Consider the following 18,292-nt stretch of genomic DNA (forward strand, 5'->3'; position numbering starts at 1 on the left):
CTACGTAACACAAATCCATAGGTCTTAATACACATTCTACAACAACGGATCAGAGAACCTAGATATGAAGGGCTTATTGGGGAAAAAAAGTTCTAGATGTCTGAAATAAGTTTACAAGTTCTTTAAGAAAAGAAGTAATTACTCATTAAAAATAATACCTATGTCAGAGCAATAATCTTGCTTCCCTAACCTCCAACTTCCAGAGGGGTTTCTCCAGAGCTGAGCTATCAGCTGAAGAGCAGAGATGTTACAGAGAAGCTGAATTACTCCAGCACAGAAATACTCCTCCACCACTGACAAAATGTACAGATGATCTACAAAAAAATATATCTATTTACAATAATGCTGCGAAGTCAACTAAAGCAAGTGTTTCATTACTCCTTCACTAAAAGAGAGCTACATATTTCCTGAAATGGGTGACCTCACAAGAAATGCTTGGTGAGGATTTCGTAGTTGCCAACTGAAGAACATAAGCACCATGCTCTGATCAGCCAAGTATTTTAAGGCGGAAGCAACCAAAGGCACCAAAGATGCCATCCACACAACTGAGGTAAGCAAATGCCTTTTGGATCATTAGAAAAAAAATAACCTAGTTTAAGATTTGTGAGCAGAGAGTTGGATTACTCTTATAATTTAAGACAAAGTCAAAAGAAAGGTTTATTTGCATGTCAAGAACTAGGCCATCTCCTCCCAGAGCCGCAGTGTTGAACCGTTTCTTTCTCACCATTGTCAGCTGCAGTAAGAACATGGAACTAAAAATTCAGAAAGAAAATGAACCAAACTCAATTTAGAAAATCCAGCTGCCTAACTACATACACCAAACCTGCATTTCTTCTTTGCTGTGTGACTCCACAGACACCTGACCTAAACCTTGTCATCCTTAGTCTCCAGACAGGGGTGCTCTTCCTCCAGGATTGCCCAGTGGCAATGTAGAATCTAACAATTCTCCACGTTTCTGCTGCCTCCTCTCTTGCACTCCTTCCCATCTTCTCATACTCTTCGGTCTAGTATTTTTTTCCTTTATCCAAATAAATAGGATTTTCAAGGCTGTGTAGTTTTGTATCCTCCCAGTTGTCTACAACTTGCTAATTTGTCCCCCATTTTGCATTTATTCATAGGCTTTCAGTAAATGGGGAAAACATGTAAGGGAGATAACATAGGTTGTATTTTTCAAGTTTCATTTCCTTTGTTTTCAAGTGAATATAAAAAAAAAGAGTTCACTGAATTTAAACCAGTCTCTCCCCATCCTTGGATGCTTTCTTCAGAAACACCTCACCTGCTACTTTACCTATTCACTCTTGTTATCTCCTCCCCCAGCAACACCACCTGGCTGGATTTCCAATCCCACCTTTAACTGCCACGGTGCAGTTTTATGTTTTACAGAACACAAAAATTGGAAGAGATGGCACTATAGTGCACAGGTGATACACAGAAAACCTGTAATGGAAAGACGCAAGTACCAACTGTTAAAATGCTTATGAACTACAGCTTCCATCACCAAACTTCAAATTAGTAATAATGGAGCAAGCTTAAATCTGTAATGAGCTATGGAATTAAAGATCAAGATATGTTTTGTCAAGATACTCAGCCAGAAGCCAGCTATAGCTCATGAAATAATGATTTTTTTTTAAATGTAAGTACTTCTCCTTCATTAAGTGCCACTTTTTTTTATTTAAAGAGAACAGTCTATAAAAAGCCTGAAAGGTTCATCAATATCTGCCTTCATTTGTCTAACAGTCCTTCAGTTACATGGGGATGAGCTGAGGAGAGCTGCCCTACGCTTCTGCTGTCATGAAACAATCTCTCACTGTGTAGAACAAGAGAACTGTGGAACCAATTTACAACAGGCATCAAGAAACACCATCCCAAAGACAGTCAAGTGCTATCAGTCTGAGATCACAGATTTTATGTCTGTTGGAGGAACCGTGCAGTGGACTGGCAGGTTAGGAAGATTAAAAAAACCCCAACAAAATCCTTTGGAAGAGATTCAATTAGAAGTTCTAATCCTTTTCATACTAGCATCCACTTTCTTCTAAAGCAACAACTACTGGCAATAAACATGCCAAAAAACACCCAGACATTGCTTTTCCTAATTAAATCCTTATCCTCACATTACCCTCTTCCTTCTTGGAACGGATATACAATATATCAAGTCCTGCAATCATCTTGCAATATTTCTATCATCGTGACTGGATGGCTGAAGTTTTCCCAGGGAAGAGCTTGCTGTTTACATATTTGACAAGGTAGAACTGAAAAAGAACCCCCTTCAGTTTCCGCCAGTTTCAGAAGCGCAGACGCAATGACAGGGACCGGTTCAGCTGACAATAAATCCTGAAGGTGTAAGGAGTGGATGTAAATAACAAGTCTCTGCTGGGAAAACAAAGTACCGTGGTGCAGCCAGGCCAGAGCTGGTGGCTCAAAACTGGATTATGTCTCTGTACAGAAGAGCTGAAGTCCAAGAGGTCTTTGCTGGCCCTGCTTCAGCACGGCAGAGTTATTGCTGATCACCGAGGCAGGGGCACGCTCTCACTCACGGCCAATCTTAACAGGAGAGATGTTTAAAAACAAAAGAAAGGCATGAGCAGGCAGACTCTGAAATCCCTGCGCTGGATCAGAAGAATACACCAAGAAGGTTGGTAAGTTCCCATTTGTTGAGTCAACTGCGTTTAAAATCTCAACCACACACTGAAACCGTGGTGTTTGTTCTGTAGAAAAGGGGAGGCTGTGATACAGCGATTGTCCCATGGAAAGACTTGCTTGATAGACTGGAAGGGAAGGACAGACTTGCAGGAGGGATGGGAATTCCATTCAGTTGCTTTTTTTCTTGAAGCAGTGGTTAGGAGACTCTGATCATCTGTGTCATTGCTTCTTCGTTGGTCTGAGTTGGATCCTACAGATACAAAACACCGTGTTGTAACTTCAACTTTTTTCCATAACAGCAGAGGAATCACACACAACTATCAAGAGGAGACACTCCTGCCCCTTCCCTTGACCATGTCCTATTTTCCCTGGGTTTTACAGGCCACTGTAAGAGAATGGGATATATAAATCTAAATTGTTCCTAGTAATGTTTTGTTTCTGGCAACAGGGAAGACCTAGCACTGGTCAAGTATTTGGGAAGGATTCCACTCCAGCTTTAGAGCACTCATCAACAACAGAATTTGCCAGTTCTACTCTACTGTGTCTCTTCCTTTGAAAACCTGTCTTGTACTTTTTATGTAAATCAACATGCAGCCAAGAATCAGATATTCACATTTTTTAATTTTCCATCAGATGAAAGATAAGGTTTCTATTCCTTTAATTCATCTCCTAAAGAAAAATGAAAGTAAGTACTTCTGGTATGTAACCAGAAAGGCTAAAAAGACTACATTTCTTAGGACAAACAAATACAAGCATTCTCTGTTTGCAAAACAAAGTGAATACATTTTACATTTCTATCAATATTATTATAAATTAATTACTCAAGGCAAACAGACACTTGCTGTCTACAAGAAGGGAGACAGAAGGTTTCTTTACAAGGGCTGAAACATAAATGCAAAGGCAGAGAAGAAAGAAGGTCAGAGCCCAGCCAAAAAAAACAACAAACAAAACAATACAAAGGCACCTCTAAAGTGAATTCTGAAGAACTGAAAATGGCAGTTGTGCCACAATTTTACTCGCCTGCATATGAGGGCTGTCTTTTTCCTTTGGTGAGAAGAAACGTCCACCTTCTCCCCGCTTCCTGGCCATGGCATGACGGTGCCGAGATTCATGCAGGTATTTCTGTAACAACATGAAGTGGGTAATGAGAGACCAGCCCACTATTTCCAGTTCAGTACTGCCACTGGGGGAAACTCCCGAGTGCTAGAAAAGCCTGCCCAGTCCACATCCTTCCCCAAGAGAAAGTGTTTACAGTTATAGGTCGGTTTGCAATACAGCTCCATACATCTCCCACAGTTAAAAGCATGCAAAGGAAGCAAGACTGCCACCAAGGGACTTCAAAACTTACTGATGTAGCTTATGAACAAAAAAAATAAAAATAAAAAAATTGAACTTTAAGACTCCAAACCTCATTTTCCAGCACAGGTGGTTTTCTGTGCCTTTCTCACAGAGAAACCCTGTATTAGGGATGGAATGTACCCTCAGCACATTTGCTGATGAGACAAAACTGGGAGGGGTGGCTGACACACCAGAAGGCCGTGACACCACACAGCGAGACCTGGACAGGCTGGAGAGTTGGGCAGAGAGGAACCTGATGAAATTCAACAAGGGCAAGTGCAGGGTGCTGCACCTGGGGAGGAATAACCCCCTGCACCAGGACAGGTTGGGGATGACCTGCTGGAGAGCAGCTCTGAGGAAAAAGACTAGTGAGTCCTGGTGAACAACAGGATGCCCAGGAGCCAGCAATGGGCCCTTGTGGCCAAGAAGGCCAATGGCATCCCGGGGGGCATCTTCTGACGCAGAGTGTGACCAGCAGGTTGAGGGAGGTTATGAGGTTATCTGACCCTTTAGTCTGCCCTGGTGAGGTCCCATCTGGAGCACTGGGACAAGTTCTGGGCTCCCCAGTCCAAGCAGGACAGGAAACTGCTGGAGAGGGGACAGCAGAGGACCACAACGATGATGATGGGCCTGGAGCATCTCTCTTATGAGGAAAGGCTGAGGGACTTGGGTCTTTTTAGTCTAGCAAAGAGGAGACTGAGGGGGGATCTGATCTACACCGATAAATACTGAAAGGGTGGGTGTCAGGAGGATGGGGCCAGTCTTTTTTCAGTGGTGCCCAGGGACAGGACAAGAGGAAACGGGCACAAACTTGAATATAAGAAGTTCCATCTAAACATGAGGAGGAACTTCTTTCCTGTGAGGGTGGCAGAGCCCTGGAAGAGGCTGCCCAGAGAGATGGTGGAGTCTCCTTCTCTGGAGACATTCAAAACCTGGCCGGACACGTTCCTGTGGGACCTGCTCTGGGTGGCCCTGCTCTGGCAGGGGGTTGGACTGGATGATCTCCAGAGGTCCCTTCCAACCCCATGTCATTCTGTGATTAGATCCGAGTTTTATTCTTACCCTTCTTTCTTTGGGGATTTTTCCCTCTGCTTCAAGCTTCGCACGTGCCTGTCTCCTCTTGAGGATGCGGTGATACTGCTTGGCATTTACATACAGGGGCTCTTCTTCCAGCATTTCTGCTCCAGGCAGAGGTATCCTCTGGATAGCTGGTACCGATCCTGCTCCGGGGACCATCTGTGCACAGGAGAGTATGTTCTTAGTACTTGTCGCTCAGAACACAAAGTGAATGCAAAAAAAGTAATTAAAAAGATGTTATAATGGGAAGTGTTTGGGTTTTGTTCAGATAATGCACCTCCTTAAATTGAAAGTTGTCCTCAAACTGCAGAACAAATTTAAACAAATCAATTACATATCAGTCGTGCTTCATTTTTTTTTCTGATTATAGTAAAATTTCAATACCATATATAATTCTATGACCATGATACTGCTTCTTGTACAATTAAGCATAGAGGACATGCCCACTGCTTCCCTTTCTTTTTGGTTATCACTTATTTAATTTATATGATAATTTCAGAGCATTTCTTAAGCAAATATTACTTGCAGAGCTGCTGCCACTTAGTGGGGACAAAATGAAATTCAAGTCCAAAGGCATCACGCTATAAAGAACTGGCAGAAAAGCCCTCTTATAGAATCACAGAATTGGCCAGGTTGGAAGGGACCTTTAAGATCATCTAGTCCAACCATCAGCCTAAGTCTGATAAAAAAACATCACTAAACCATGTCACCAAGCACTATGTCAAGCTGGCTTTTAAATACCTCCAGGGATGTTGCCTAAACCCCTTCCCTGGGCAGCCCATTCCCAGGCTTAATAACCCTTTCGGTGTAAAACTTGTTCCTGCTATCCAATCTGAACCTCCCCTGGACCAACTTGAGGCCATTATGAACCAGAAAAACAAATACTTGGGGATCCTCAAGAAACGTGACAGTCAAGTCAATCTTTTTAAAGCTCTGTTAGGAGTTAACAGCTTATTTTGAATTTCAATTTCTAGATTCCTGACTCAGTAACCTGCTGGGGGAAAAAACAAAGTACGGAATACACAGGTCACAATAGGACACAGGCCATTACAACAGAAATCTTGTAGCGTTTAAACTTGAAACTAATGGTAGCTCCTGAGAAGTGTGACCATATTCAGGTGACATGAATCTCAGAAAACACTTTGTTGCGTCCTAAACCTCAACCTTTAAAAATATCAAAGGGAAGTTAAATACGTACCATGACCATTCCCCCTGAATTGACAACGTTTCCAGCAACTGGCAGCGTCACGGTGACAGTCCCTTGTCCACTGCTGGTCGTGTTGGTGTTGGCTCCCGTTTGGACAATTTGCGCTCCAGCCAGACTGGCTGCTGGAATGGTGATCATGCCTGTAACAGGGACTGTAACTTTAAGAAAATAAAACACAAAAGAAGAAAAAAAAAAAACCAAACCAAAAACACGCACACAAAAAGAAGGGAACACCATTAGTCCCACTTCTGTTCTTTACTCATTCATCCTTCCATAACGTGCAAAAGAGATTTCAAAAAGCATTGCGAGTTAGTAACTAAATCCACTCGCCTCATCCTCATATTTCCTGTCTTTGGCATTTCTATCTGCACAGTAATCCCAGGGTCAGGTAAAACATCTACTCTAGTATGTAAGAGCAAACAATTGTTTCTATTTTAATAGTCCTTGCCAAAGAAAGTGCCATTTTTTATTTTCTGAGGGAAGAACCAGAGCCTGAATTCCTGTATAATATTATAAACATCTTCTTCCATTCGCTCCGCCAGCAATCGTATCACAGCACTACCAGCATCACAACTCCCCGTTTCCTTGGACAATAATTACAAGGCAATAAAACCCAAAGAGTTATTGTGAAATTCTGATTCTTTTCACACCAAAGCTCATACCTTGTTGGAGAATGGTTCCATCAGCATTAACTGGCTGATAGACTATAGTCTGCCCTTCAGCTGCTTGTGCTACCTGCTGTCCTTGAACTGCTATTTGCTGCTGGGTCTAAACAAAACAAAGAACACAGTAAACTTTACAAACTGCTTATTTCTCAAATTTTACAATTCCTGAATTAACACATGGTATTTTAGGTGTTTCAGGCATCTATTTCTTTTGCTTTATTACCAGCGTCAAGAAATAGGATGGAGCACAAACCAACTGAACCGTGGATAAAATACCTAAAGCACACATTTCGAACAGTCTAGTATTTAATATTGAAAGAAACAAGTTCTAGGTTTCCCGTCTCACTACGAACATGTTAAAAGAGAGAACTATTCTGCTCAGAAATTTAATTTTGGTCCTAAGCAAAAGAGTCAGCAGAAAGCCCACGTATGACTAGACTGCTTCACAAAATGGCGCAAGTGTGAAATTAGCAATACTTCATGTTTTCAAAATTTCAACAAATAGACAAAAACCACCACGAACCAATAAAATACAGAAACACAATGGATAAAAACATGCAATCTATTTATTCTGCCCCAGAGTTATGCATGAAAACACTACAAAAAGATGGAAATTTATTCTCACGTTCTCCTCAATATAAATAATCCCTTTTTATTTTTTCCCCCTTTTTTTTACTTAACCACACCTTAAGTCATTTGCCAAGTTTCTCTTCCTGTTTCTCTCAAGAAAACCCTTTCATGCTGGTGCAGTTACCTGTGTCTGGCCAGCAGTAACTGCAGTCTGTGGCTGCTGTATAATGATCTGCTGGGTCTGGCCCTGCTGCCCCTGTACCTGCACAGCCTGCCCACCTTGAATCTGAATCTGACCTGGCTGGACCAACTGAATCTGTGGAAGAAAGAGTCAGAAAGGAACATTAACTACGCCTCTTATTTCTCCCTCCTTGGCCTCAGCATCACCAAACCATCTCTGAGGATGATTTACTGTTGCAAAGAAGAAGAAAAAAAAAAAAAAGCACGCACTGATTCTTCTCCCATTCCATTTTAAAATGAAGATTTTTAATTCATTCCTCCTGTGACACAGCAGTCATAACCGCACAGAACAGAGGAGACATATCGTGCTGGTGTCATTATGCCCTAGCAGTTCTCCACTGCTTACACAATAAAATGGTCAAAAGAAATAAATTATTCACATGAAACTAGGAGTAATAATACTCTGCTGAAAGTAAAAAAGAGAACTAAGATTGATGTTAATTACCCAGCATAGAGAAATACTCCTGGATACATATAAAAGTTGCCTTCAGTTTTGCAGAGGAGTCTTTCCACCAACGTGGAACATTTCTTAGATTAAAAAAGAGGAACTGGAATACAGTTCGAAGCTTGTGCTTAAAAACCCAGTTATGGATTTTCCTCCAACCACCAGACTTTAAAGAACCTAACACAAAATACATTGCTTTTCAACAAAAATTTTAAATAAACACTAAATAAACCTCTCAAAACAGTGAGGCATCATATGCCCTCCTGGACTGTGCTGAACCTGATTCCTGAATCCCATTCTCACATCACTAGACCACTTTCATTAGGCCACTGCTTTTGAGGAACACACTTTGAGCTCTTCTTTAAATTTAAAAACTGTCTTTTAGACAAATATTTCAAAATAATTGCTTCTAATAAAATCCACCTTCTATACCTTCTACAGTTGTACCTTCTGTGCAATGGAAGCATTTAAATCCACCTTCAGCCATCACCTATTAGATGAACTCAAGCATAAAAGTTATTTTCAAGAAGCTTTCTTAAATAAATTTTAAAAAACACCTCTTTTGGAGCCATAAATTGAGTAGGCACCAGATCCCCACTGTCCTGCAGGGGCCAGTTAAAATAAAAATATATTAAAAAAAAAAATACAAACCAAAAACTCAAACCAACTCCAGCTGTATTTTAACAGACTTCATTTTAAAGGTTTGCACCATCCCATAAAATACGAAAATCAAATACACAAAGAATTTTCATTGCATTCTTAACACGCAGTTCACTGCCAGACCCATAGCTGGAGAACACCCGTCTTTGCCCAGTTCATTTAAGAGCCCTGAGGCAAAGGTTCTATCTGACAAGGTGGGAACATCACGGCTCGTTCTCTGCAATTTCTCATAAACAAAACGTGGGTTTCTCTCACCTGCTGCAGCCCCTGCGTTCCAGAAACCGGGACCTGCATGATGGTCTGACCCTGCCCCCCCGGCACGGCCTGCACCATGATGGGCTGCCCCGTGGATGTGATCAATTGGCCTCCGCTCACTTGGACCATGAGGGGTTGACCCTGGACCTGGGAAATGGGAGAAAAAAACCAAACAGGACAATGAAAAAGTCTGCTGAGGTGAAGCCAGAACCCAAAGTGGCTGCCACATGAGGTTGAATTCTTACCTAGTTGAATTCTCTGGTCACCACCAGAGAACCTGAGCAACACTCACTAACCTGGGGTCACAGTCAGCATCAAATATCTTTCATTTCTAAAACTTTTTGCACAATGTGCTGCTGGATTTAGTAAATTATCTTTTTCTGTTGCAGTCTAACCAAAACTTCCAAGTCAAATTGCAATAAAGCATGAAAAGCACAGCTAAGTTTTCCAGAGACAATAACTATCTTCATGCACAGCCCGAGAGCAAAGTGTAATAAAAGAAACTTCATTATCCACATCACTATTACTAATCTTTAATTGGGGTTTCTAATGAGAAAGAGCTCTGTATAAGCTATTCTCACAGAGAGATTCTGAGGTAGCTTCAACTCTCTCCAATTACATGCCTACAACATTTCCATTTTCTAACCGATATAAAGCATGCGACTTTCTTAGAGAATCTTTTCATGGGCATTAAGTGAAATTATAAATGTAACAACACAAAATGTAGTTCAGTAAGGAAGAGTGGAAGAAAAGGAGCAGCAGCCACTTCTTGGCCCAAAAAGCTTACAGTGAACTTCTAAATTCAGCGTAAGAGTCTGGACTCTTGGCTCAGGTGTGGCTCTGGTCATGAGGGAAAAGGCCAACAAAAAGAAAAGTGAGGAGAAAACCTGTCTGTTCAAACACCCTCACTCACTAATGCTCCAAACTCCTCAAAATATCCCTTTGAAAACACTGTACCTCCACGGCTTACATGTGAAACGAGTCTTACGAACTCAATCACACTTTACCACGCTCGGAGTTGTTTAGAAACAACCGCAAAACAACATGATAAAAAGTCACCGAGTTCTTGGGTTTCCTACCTGTAAATTTCCAGAATGTGCAAGAGCAAACGCTCACTCTTCAACTGCTGCAGAACTCCAGGCTAAACAGCAGCACGGATTTTCAGCACATACTGAACTACCTTAAAAAACCCTCTATTTTGCATAGTTCAAATACCTTAGTGAATTATACGCTGACACATCTACAGAACCTCAGTGATCAATGCCCTACGCAGGATATTGGGATTTTACAGGTCACTAATCCCCTTGCGACACCGTTCTGTTCCTCAACCTTGTAACTATTGCGTACGAGGCCCCAACAAAAATCGGTAGCACTTGTTTTGAATTACAACAGAGAGAGAGATAAGCATGCTCGTGTCATCCCCAGAGAAGCAGAGTCAGCAGCACGATGGCCAATAAGCAGAAAGAAAAACGATACATTCCAGGATTCTTGTTAATGTATTAGAGCAAGCAAAGAAAAAAAAAAAAGAAAAAAAAGGGAGGGAGGACACATGATAATGACCAGGAGGCCACAGTGACCCAAGCAATTCAAGTCAGCCAGTTTTTCAGATTTTAAATCTGAACATAAAAAATGCTGTGTTCAACTTTACACCGTTCCAGCCTCTTGGAACTCTCCTCCTCTGAAGAATTAAAAAAAACCAAAACCAAAACACTGAGTGAGCTACTAAACTGCTACAGCCATCCAGGATTTGTCAACTCCTTTAAAAGCCCCCTAGCTGAGCTAATGAAACAAAGTTTGCAAGACAGAAAATACTTCACATTGAAACAAATCAGGGTTTGAAATAACCTTGCATTTCTTTCCAATTTGGGCTGTATTTACCATTAGGATACCTACTTCTCCTGTGTTTCCCTGTGCTGTTCACACATAAATAAGAAATAGGATCTCTCAGTCCCACAGAGGCCAATATTGTCCCCAGGTGCTTTTTTTAATCAGATGAAGAAGCTTCACTCTTCAAGCTGGTGCATCACCCACCACCTCTATGTCTCTCTGTCACATAGAGAAGACACAGAACTACTCACGGTGGAGATCAGCAATCTTATCTCCCTGAAACTACAGGAAATCTTGACTGTTACTTCATCTTGATTTTTTTTTTCCCCTTTCAACAACTATTCACTTTCAGAATTGCAGAAGCAGGAATTCATGAATGCATCTGGGTTTCTGGCACACACTCGAGATCCAGGGAAAAGCTGTAACCCCATGTTCTTCATGGCAAACCCTACAACCAGCAGAAAGCAAGGACTCTACTGCTAACAAATTTTCCTGTTCCTATTTCAAACCCTGGAAAAAACACAGCATTAGATATGTGGCGACGGTGAGAGTCATGCAGTGCTCACAAACACAATTAGAGAGATCACCACTACCTGGAGGGTCTGGACTTGCTGGCCTGAGGCGGATGCCACCTGGGCCTCAGTCTGCAGCTGGACAGCAGTGACACCACCCTGCTGCTGGGAATAGGAACAGGAATAGCTTGAAACATGGAAATGTACAGCTCTGACAAGAGACAATGACACTTTGCTGGAAGAGGCTGAATTTAAACTTCTTGGAACATAAGGAAGGTGAATAATTTTAGCAAACCTCAGAATGGAAACCAACAAAACTGCGTATGATACTGACAGGCTTCAATATCCCAAATAAAAATCATTTACAAAGAACAGGAGAGATTATTTTACAGAATTTAAAAATCTCAGCTTCAGTGTTTTAAACTGCTACCTTTTTGCTTAGTGTCTCCCTTCACTGCCCAGGTTTCTTACAGTGAAGGGGTTCCAGATTTTGGTCAGACTTGTTAGTCACAATAAAGACCATAAATTCCTTTCTGCACAGAACAGCAGCTCAGGTGACTACAGTCTAAGCTTCATCTGTGTCACCCCTGCATCAAGGTCTTCCCACCACTGACCTTGAAGGACAATCTTCAGAGGTTGCAAGAGCAGTTAAATCTAAAAGCCTTTTCTATCTTTAGCCTCTTTAGTAAGAGTCCCAAAATAACCTGTGTTAACTGTGTTCACGTTGGGGAGATGAAGGACATCTCTCTACTAAAAGCTGAACTACAACAGGCCTGTTAAAATAATTATTTAAAAAAAACATTTCACATCAAATACAACACAGGCTTTAAGGGCATGTAATAAAAATGAAACAAGCCAAGGTACATTTTTACCTCCTTTTTACTTACAAAGTGTCAATAAAACCAAATGTATCTTTGGTTATCTGCTAGAAACAGGTATTTTTGATAATTCTTAATATATAATTTTTTTACTTCAAGCACAATCCTGTTCTTACTGAAAAAGTCAACTTCAACTAAATTCGATGGAAGAAGCCAGTCGCTGCTGTCAAACACTCAAACAGGCCAATGACAAAGCAAAGCTTATCTCAGTGAAAATATAATCTAGTGGCTCATTTATTTGCATGACAAATCATGAAACTCCTCTTGCCTTGAACTAGAACAAACATAAGATGCAAAAAAAATCCAGCTGCAGCATAGGTCATCTGAAAATGCATCACTGTATCTGAACAGGTGAAGCTTAACAGCAGCAAAAATCTATAAGCCCTTAAAAAACTCCCAGCCCTACTCATTTGCACATTATAACATCAACTAGAAGCTTATTTCTAAAATGGGTTAATTCATCCAAAGCTATACATTTTGTTGCAGTTCCTGTCCTGGGTGTTCATTCTGATCCACTTGTAGTTCTAATCCAAACCAGCTCAATAAAAACTTCTTTTGAGAAAGCTGAAGAAAGCCCCTATGAGCTTGAACAAAACCTATTTCAATTTGGGGGGGGATAAATCTACATTGTTCCTTGTGTGACTGTTTGGATTAATATTCTGTTTCCTCCATTTTCAGAGAGGATTTGTTTCTTCCCTCATGTCATTAGGAGTTTGCAAACTCCCCGCTACACTGAAATTTGGCAACTTCTACACCTGCAATTTAATTTTTTGATAAGTTTGGGGTTTTTCTTTCAAACATATTTACTCTGACTTCAAGTCAGACCATTGCCCACCGCTCAGGTGACAGAAGCCAGGTACACACACAGCCAGGCAGTATCGTGAAGCGTCTTGCTGGTTCTGTGAAACTCTGAGAAATACAAACAGATTTGTAACTGGGCCCTGGCAACACCAGTTCACCCGCTGTCATCTCCCATACCTGCTGCTGGATCTGCCCAGCCTGCACAACGATCTGCTCTGTGGAACTGTTGCTGTTGGCTGTGTACTGCTCCATGGCGCTTCAGCTCCACGACGGGCAAAGGCACACCTCAGTCTGTGTATCTGGCAAGAAAAGTTAAAAAGAAACACCCCCGTGTGATTATTATCCCAAGGTCTGAAAATTGGAATTATTGTACAGTAGCTGGAAAGCAAACCATCTGCTGACACAGAGGTCAAATCACACACACTACAAGCTGCTGTTTAATCAAGGACCTTCCTCCTTCATAACATCACCTCACTTTCAGTGAGTAACAAAACTAGAATTGTAATTTGAAGAACACATAACTTGACTGAGAAGCAGAAAGTATCTCAATTCTGTCATTGCCTCTAGTGGAGGATTTTACACGTGTGGTAACGTTGTCCTCCAAGGCATTATTTCACTCCCTTCATGAAAACACAGAGCACCAGTGTTACTGAATCAAGTTAAATTTTAAAGCTCAGTCATCTGCTCCAGTGGCAGCTCCTCCCCCTGCTGATCTCACCGCTCGGCTCCTCCTCACCAGGCCCTTGTCTGCATGAAAATGACTTTGTGTTCTAGTTCTAACGGCATATATTCATATATATGTACACACAGGAGGCTATAGCAGCTACACCAACAGTTCTCTTGGCAAACAAGCTATGCTAAGAACAAACTAAATTGTGCTATGGCTCGAGCAACCTTGAAAGCATTGTTTTAAAACGTGTTGCACCCGAAAACGTTACTAAATTGGCAGAAGTTTCCAGGGCAGACCCTGCCAGTCCACCCACACGATCCTTGTCCTCAAGGACACCAGGGGAGGACAGACACCCGCGCCAAGCCAAGGCCGGGATTTAACTGAACAGCCCAGGGAGGGACAAGGAGGCCACAGTCAAATCTCCCACTGCTAGGCAGAATAGAACGTGCTACCCAGGCTTTGTTTCTGACCTCCTCCTCAATCCCGCCAAGTCAGGGGGTTCACCCAGGGACGGTTTCGTTTTATTGCCGAAAGCCTCACCCCGGGGACGTCCTCGGCAGGCGGAGGCAATGCCCCGCAGCTCCGAGAGAAGCAAAAACCGGCAGCAAGGGCAGTTTCTCCTCACAGAGGAGCACAAGGCTAGCGGCATTTGGCGCCCAGGTGCGTTCAGGGGAGGGGGGGGTGCCACACACCTGCTTCACCGGCAGCCGCGGGAAGAGGAAGGCTGGGGGGGGGGCAGCGACCTGCCCTCGGCGCACACTCACCGCCTTCCTCCCCACCTCCCCCGGGCAAGGCGGGGAGAAGGAGGAGGGGGGGAGGAGGAGGAGGGGCGGCCCAGGCAGCCCGCGGCCCATCTGTCACGGCAGGGCCGGCGGGGAGGCTCGCCCGCTCCGCTCCCCCCGCCCGCCCGGTGGAAGGGCGGGGCCCTGCCGGCTCCCGTCCCAGCGGCCCCGCACGGGCAAGGCCTCGTCCCCGCCGAGGGAGGCCGGCCTCGCCGCGCGCCTCCCCTCAGCGGCCCGGCCCGCGGCCGCGCCTTCACCTCCACCACCTCCACCACTACCGCCGCCCCGCCATCTCCCGCATCCCGGGCCAGGCCCTCTCCTCACAGCAGCCCCATGGGTCCCCACCACCACCCCCGGCGGAGCCGGGCCCCGTCGCCCCGTCCCCTCGCCTCCCCCGGCCCCGGCCGGCCCCGGCCCTGCGAGCGGCCTCCTGACTGGTCACTCGGCCCCGCCAATCCCGGCGCTGGGGCCGGCGCTCGGGGGCTCCATATTGGCTGCTCGCGCTCACCGTGCCTCGCTCCCCCGGTTCGGGTCCCGCGCTGATTGGCTCCGCCACCGGCCCCCGAAACCCAATCAGCGCCTCCACTCAGCCGCCGCGCAAAATGGCGCCCAACCCCGAACAAAGGCGAAGGGAGGGGGCGGGCGCGGGCGGCGCAGGCGCAGGGCGGTGCCGCGCCCCGCGTGGCCCCGCCCCCTCCCTCGGCGCGGGCCCTTAGAGCCGGGCTCCGCCCCCTCTGCGCCCCGCCCACCCGCGCCTACTGCGCCTGCGCCCCGGGCGGTGCGCGCGCCGCTGAGGGTCGCCGCGGCCAGTAACGCGCAAGCGCCGGCTGAGGCTCCGCCCCCTCCCTCGGCACCGCCTCTGAGCGCCGTGCGCGTGCGCCGGGAGGCCGGGCTGCGGAAAGTTCTGGGCGAGTACCATAGAGAGGGCAGTCCGCCAGGCTGCCTAGAGAGGCGGGCGGCCGCCGCCATTTTGGCGTGGCACTGAGGCCGCTGTGCCGGAGCGGAAGGAGGGCTGGGGTGGCCGATGTGGGGAGCGCTGGGGAGGTGCTTTGTGGCTCAAGCCTCGGTTCGGCGGGTCCTTCTTCACGCCGTCCCCGCGGGTGTGGCCTGCTGAAGGGTTTCCTCAAGGGGCAGGGGTGGCTCGGAGGAGGATGGAAGGCCTCTAGGTGCTAGTTGTGTGGTGACCCTGTGCTGGTGTCCCCTTGAGCTTCACGGGCTGGAGTTGTGGGGCTGGAGCGGGAGAGCTTGCACTTCACTGTTCGGAGCTACTGGCCTCTTCCTTTTCTATTTTAAGGGGTGTCTTGATGTTTAAGGGGAGTCTTCATCCCATAGATGAAGTAGGCTCAGCCTTGTACCCTGTGGCATACCAGCTTATTGCCTGGTTTGGGGTCCATAATAACTCTGTGTTTTTCTCTGTCGTGTTTCTAGCTGGAGGAGTCTTCACTGTAGCCCATGTTACCATGGCCACCCACTTCTCCAAGGATCAGGAGGAGAGAGTGCGTAGAAACTGGGTTACCTGGGCTACTGCTGTGATGTGTGTCTCTGTAAAAAGACTTCCCTGTCCCCCAAATAATGCGGCAACTGGCTGTGCCATGTAGCTTTTTGGAGTAAAGTGGCTGAAACTGCTAAATTCCTTGTGCTTTTATGCTTACGTCAGTGATGCAGATAGTGTACAATAGCACAGAGCTTAATGGAGTATTGTCTTACCCAGCACCGACACACTGATTGTGTGCTCAAGGTGTGCACCAACCCAGCTGGGTTCTCTGTTACAGAATTTTTGAGTTTAAGAATTTTGTTTGGAAAATTAATTGCTGAGCTGGCATCTGATACTTATAACTGATGTTGCAGAAGAGATAGTTGTCTATATGTTGGGTCCATAATTCACAGCAACTCATTTGCTTGTGAACTGCATCTTAAACTCGGTGCCTTACCCTTCACTGCCCAGACCTGCCAGATTCCCCGTTACCTGAGCAGTCCCTGATCTGAGTCAGCACTCAGCTTCCTTTTATTTACCCTTCTTTTTGTGGTGTTTTCTAGATCAAATATGTTAAGGGAGACCTTTTCTCCTGCCCCGCGACGGACGCGTTGGCTCATTGCATCAGCGAGGACTGTCGCATGGGTGCAGGCATAGCTGTTCTTTTTAAGAAAAAGTTTGGCGGCGTTCAAGAGCTGTTGGATCAACGTGAGTGATACCTGTGGGGTGGGCATGCAGGAGCTGCAGGGGAAACCTTGATTTGTAGCAGTAAGGGTATTCCAAGCTACCTGGGGTGTAGGGGGAATCACGTAGTGGAGGGTAAAAATACCTTCTTAATTTCTTCACTTTAGAAAAGAAGACTGGGGAGGTGGCAGTTCTCCAGAGAGATGACCGATACATTTACTACCTGGTAAGAGGGGGACGTTACTCAGGCATTTTCTTCTACCTAAACTCTGTTAGATTTGATGACGAGGACTTTAATAGCTGTGGGGGTTTTGAGTTTCTTCTAAGTAAGAAGTGTGACTGGTATTACTCAAATCTTGCTAGTTGAGGAGAAGCCACGCTCTCGTGTATGTATATATAATTTAAATTGACAGAACTACCTGCCAAATTGCACTGTTTTAAGCTGTGAAATGCAGTTCTTTTTCCAAGTCTCTTTCCCTTCACAGTAGCAAGTCTGAGAGTGGAGTTTGAATGTAGTGAAATGGGGCTTTTAGAAGGAAAATCTTGCAGTGATCATGCTAAAGGCACAACTGACCTTTTACATTTGCACTTAGATTACGAAGCAGAAAGTTTCTCACAAGCCGACGTACGACAGTATGCGACAGAGCTTAGAAGCCATGAGAGCCCACTGTCTGAACAATGGGGTTACTGACATTTCCATGCCTAGGTAAGAAAATTAATTACTGCGGTGTAAATGCTTCGGTGTTCCTTGCATAGAAGGATGTTTGAGAGATGATCCCCTGCCGTGAAAGAAGAGTTCAAGTATCTACTTCTCTTTTCTGCTGTGCAAATGAAATTTGTATTTCCTGATGTGCTTAAATGATAACAAAACATACCGACTTGGTTGTTTTCCTTACTCTAACTGCATTACGTTGATTTATGGTGAGCTGAGTTAGTGCCATGTAAAATTGTAGCTGCGTGAAGAGCTAATTGTTCCTAGTGTGCTCCAGAAGAGGCCATTACAGCTCTTTTGGTGTCTTTTTTTCCAGGATTGGGTGTGGACTTGACGGCCTGGATTGGAATAAAGTTTCAGCAATACTTGACCAAGTGTTTGAAGACACAGATATAAAGATCACAGTTTACAGTCTGTGAGCAAAGGAGATCAAAGAGAGCCCCTTTTTCCCCGCTTTCAGGAGTGGAGACCCGTTAACTGATGAGGGGAAACTGCATGCTCAGCACATCCTGCACCTGAGCGTCGCTCACTCTTTTGTTGGCAGTGGCTTTACCAACAACAAAAAAAAAAAAGCTCCAGAGCAGCTGATTTGGGATGTTGTGTTCAGGGAGCCTGTGGAGAAGGTGGTGTGGTGACCCTCGGGGGATTTCCAGTCTGTCCCAGCAAGCCACCAGATGTCACTGGTCCTCCACAGAGCTCTTGCCTTCGCTCGGGCTTCTGCTTGGAGCTGGCAGTGCCTGTGCAGACTGAAACCGGAGCTGTCTCTGCTGAGGTATTTGTTGGTTTGTAGTTTCGGTTGGTAACGATGAGCTGTGGAGCCCTGTCACCTTTTTTTTTTTTTTTTTTTAAATTTTT

The 18,292-nt window shown here is 44.9% G+C and overlaps 2 protein-coding genes across 19 annotated transcripts; one reads left to right on the forward strand and one right to left on the reverse strand.

Moving 5' to 3' along the window:
• Positions 1-1,651: 1,651 nt before the first annotated feature.
• Positions 1,652-15,198, reverse strand: NFYA (nuclear transcription factor Y subunit alpha). 13 transcript variants are annotated; one of them, XM_014953669.1, is made up of 10 exons: positions 15,076-15,198; positions 13,293-13,414; positions 11,518-11,598; positions 9,098-9,244; positions 7,682-7,813; positions 6,925-7,030; positions 6,254-6,420; positions 5,041-5,214; positions 3,661-3,762; positions 1,652-2,890 (listed from the first exon to the last, which is right to left on the reverse strand). In XM_014953669.1, the coding sequence occupies exons 2-10, from the start codon at positions 13,365-13,367 to the stop codon at positions 2,837-2,839; spliced, it is 1,038 nt and encodes a 345-aa protein (XP_014809155.1). In that variant the 5' UTR covers positions 13,368-13,414; positions 15,076-15,198; the 3' UTR covers positions 1,652-2,836. The 13 variants fall into 13 exon arrangements, with proteins under 13 accessions (XP_014809155.1, XP_014809153.1, XP_014809154.1 ...); XM_014953667.1 differs by having other exon boundaries at positions 11,515-11,598; XM_014953668.1 differs by having other exon boundaries at positions 11,518-11,601.
• On the forward strand, positions 14,340-18,286 carry OARD1 (O-acyl-ADP-ribose deacylase 1). 6 transcript variants are annotated; one of them, XM_014953680.1, is made up of 6 exons: positions 14,340-14,445; positions 15,996-16,063; positions 16,605-16,749; positions 16,893-16,951; positions 17,319-17,431; positions 17,754-18,286. In XM_014953680.1, the coding sequence occupies exons 1-6, from the start codon at positions 14,355-14,357 to the stop codon at positions 17,854-17,856; spliced, it is 579 nt and encodes a 192-aa protein (XP_014809166.1). In that variant the 5' UTR covers positions 14,340-14,354; the 3' UTR covers positions 17,857-18,286. The 6 variants fall into 6 exon arrangements, with proteins under 6 accessions (XP_014809166.1, XP_014809170.1, XP_014809167.1 ...); XM_014953684.1 differs by lacking the exon at positions 14,340-14,445 and adding an exon at positions 15,457-15,475 and having other exon boundaries at positions 17,754-18,285; XM_014953681.1 differs by lacking the exon at positions 14,340-14,445 and adding an exon at positions 15,512-15,667 and having other exon boundaries at positions 17,754-18,285.
• Positions 18,287-18,292: the final 6 nt, after the last annotated feature.

The sequence above is a fragment of the Calidris pugnax genome, unplaced genomic scaffold, assembly GCF_001431845.1.
Source record: "Calidris pugnax isolate Ruff unplaced genomic scaffold, ASM143184v1 scaffold245, whole genome shotgun sequence".
Lineage (NCBI taxonomy): Eukaryota > Metazoa > Chordata > Aves > Charadriiformes > Scolopacidae > Calidris > Calidris pugnax.

What these genes read in the sequence shown, in the direction of transcription:
- NFYA (XM_014953664.1), bottom strand. Translation starts at nt 13,367, where the DNA reads ATGGAGCAGTACACAGCCAACAGCAACAGTTCCACAGAGCAGATCGTT. An exon ending in AAGTCCAGACCCTCCAGGTA is followed by an intron (nt 9,245 to 11,514) that starts GTGGTGATCTCT and finishes CCCATTTCCCAG; the next exon opens with GTCCAGGGTCAACCCCTCAT. An exon ending in ATTCAGGGGGAATGGTCATG is followed by an intron (nt 5,215 to 6,253) that starts GTACGTATTTAA and finishes TCCTGTGCACAG; the next exon opens with ATGGTCCCCGGAGCAGGATC.
- OARD1 (XM_014953679.1), top strand. Translation starts at nt 15,872, where the DNA reads ATGTTTAAGGGGAGTCTTCATCCCATAGATGAAGTAGGCTCAGCCTTG. An exon ending in ACCGATACATTTACTACCTG is followed by an intron (nt 16,952 to 17,318) that starts GTAAGAGGGGGA and finishes ATTTGCACTTAG; the next exon opens with ATTACGAAGCAGAAAGTTTC. An exon ending in ACTGACATTTCCATGCCTAG is followed by an intron (nt 17,432 to 17,753) that starts GTAAGAAAATTA and finishes CTTTTTTTCCAG; the next exon opens with GATTGGGTGTGGACTTGACG.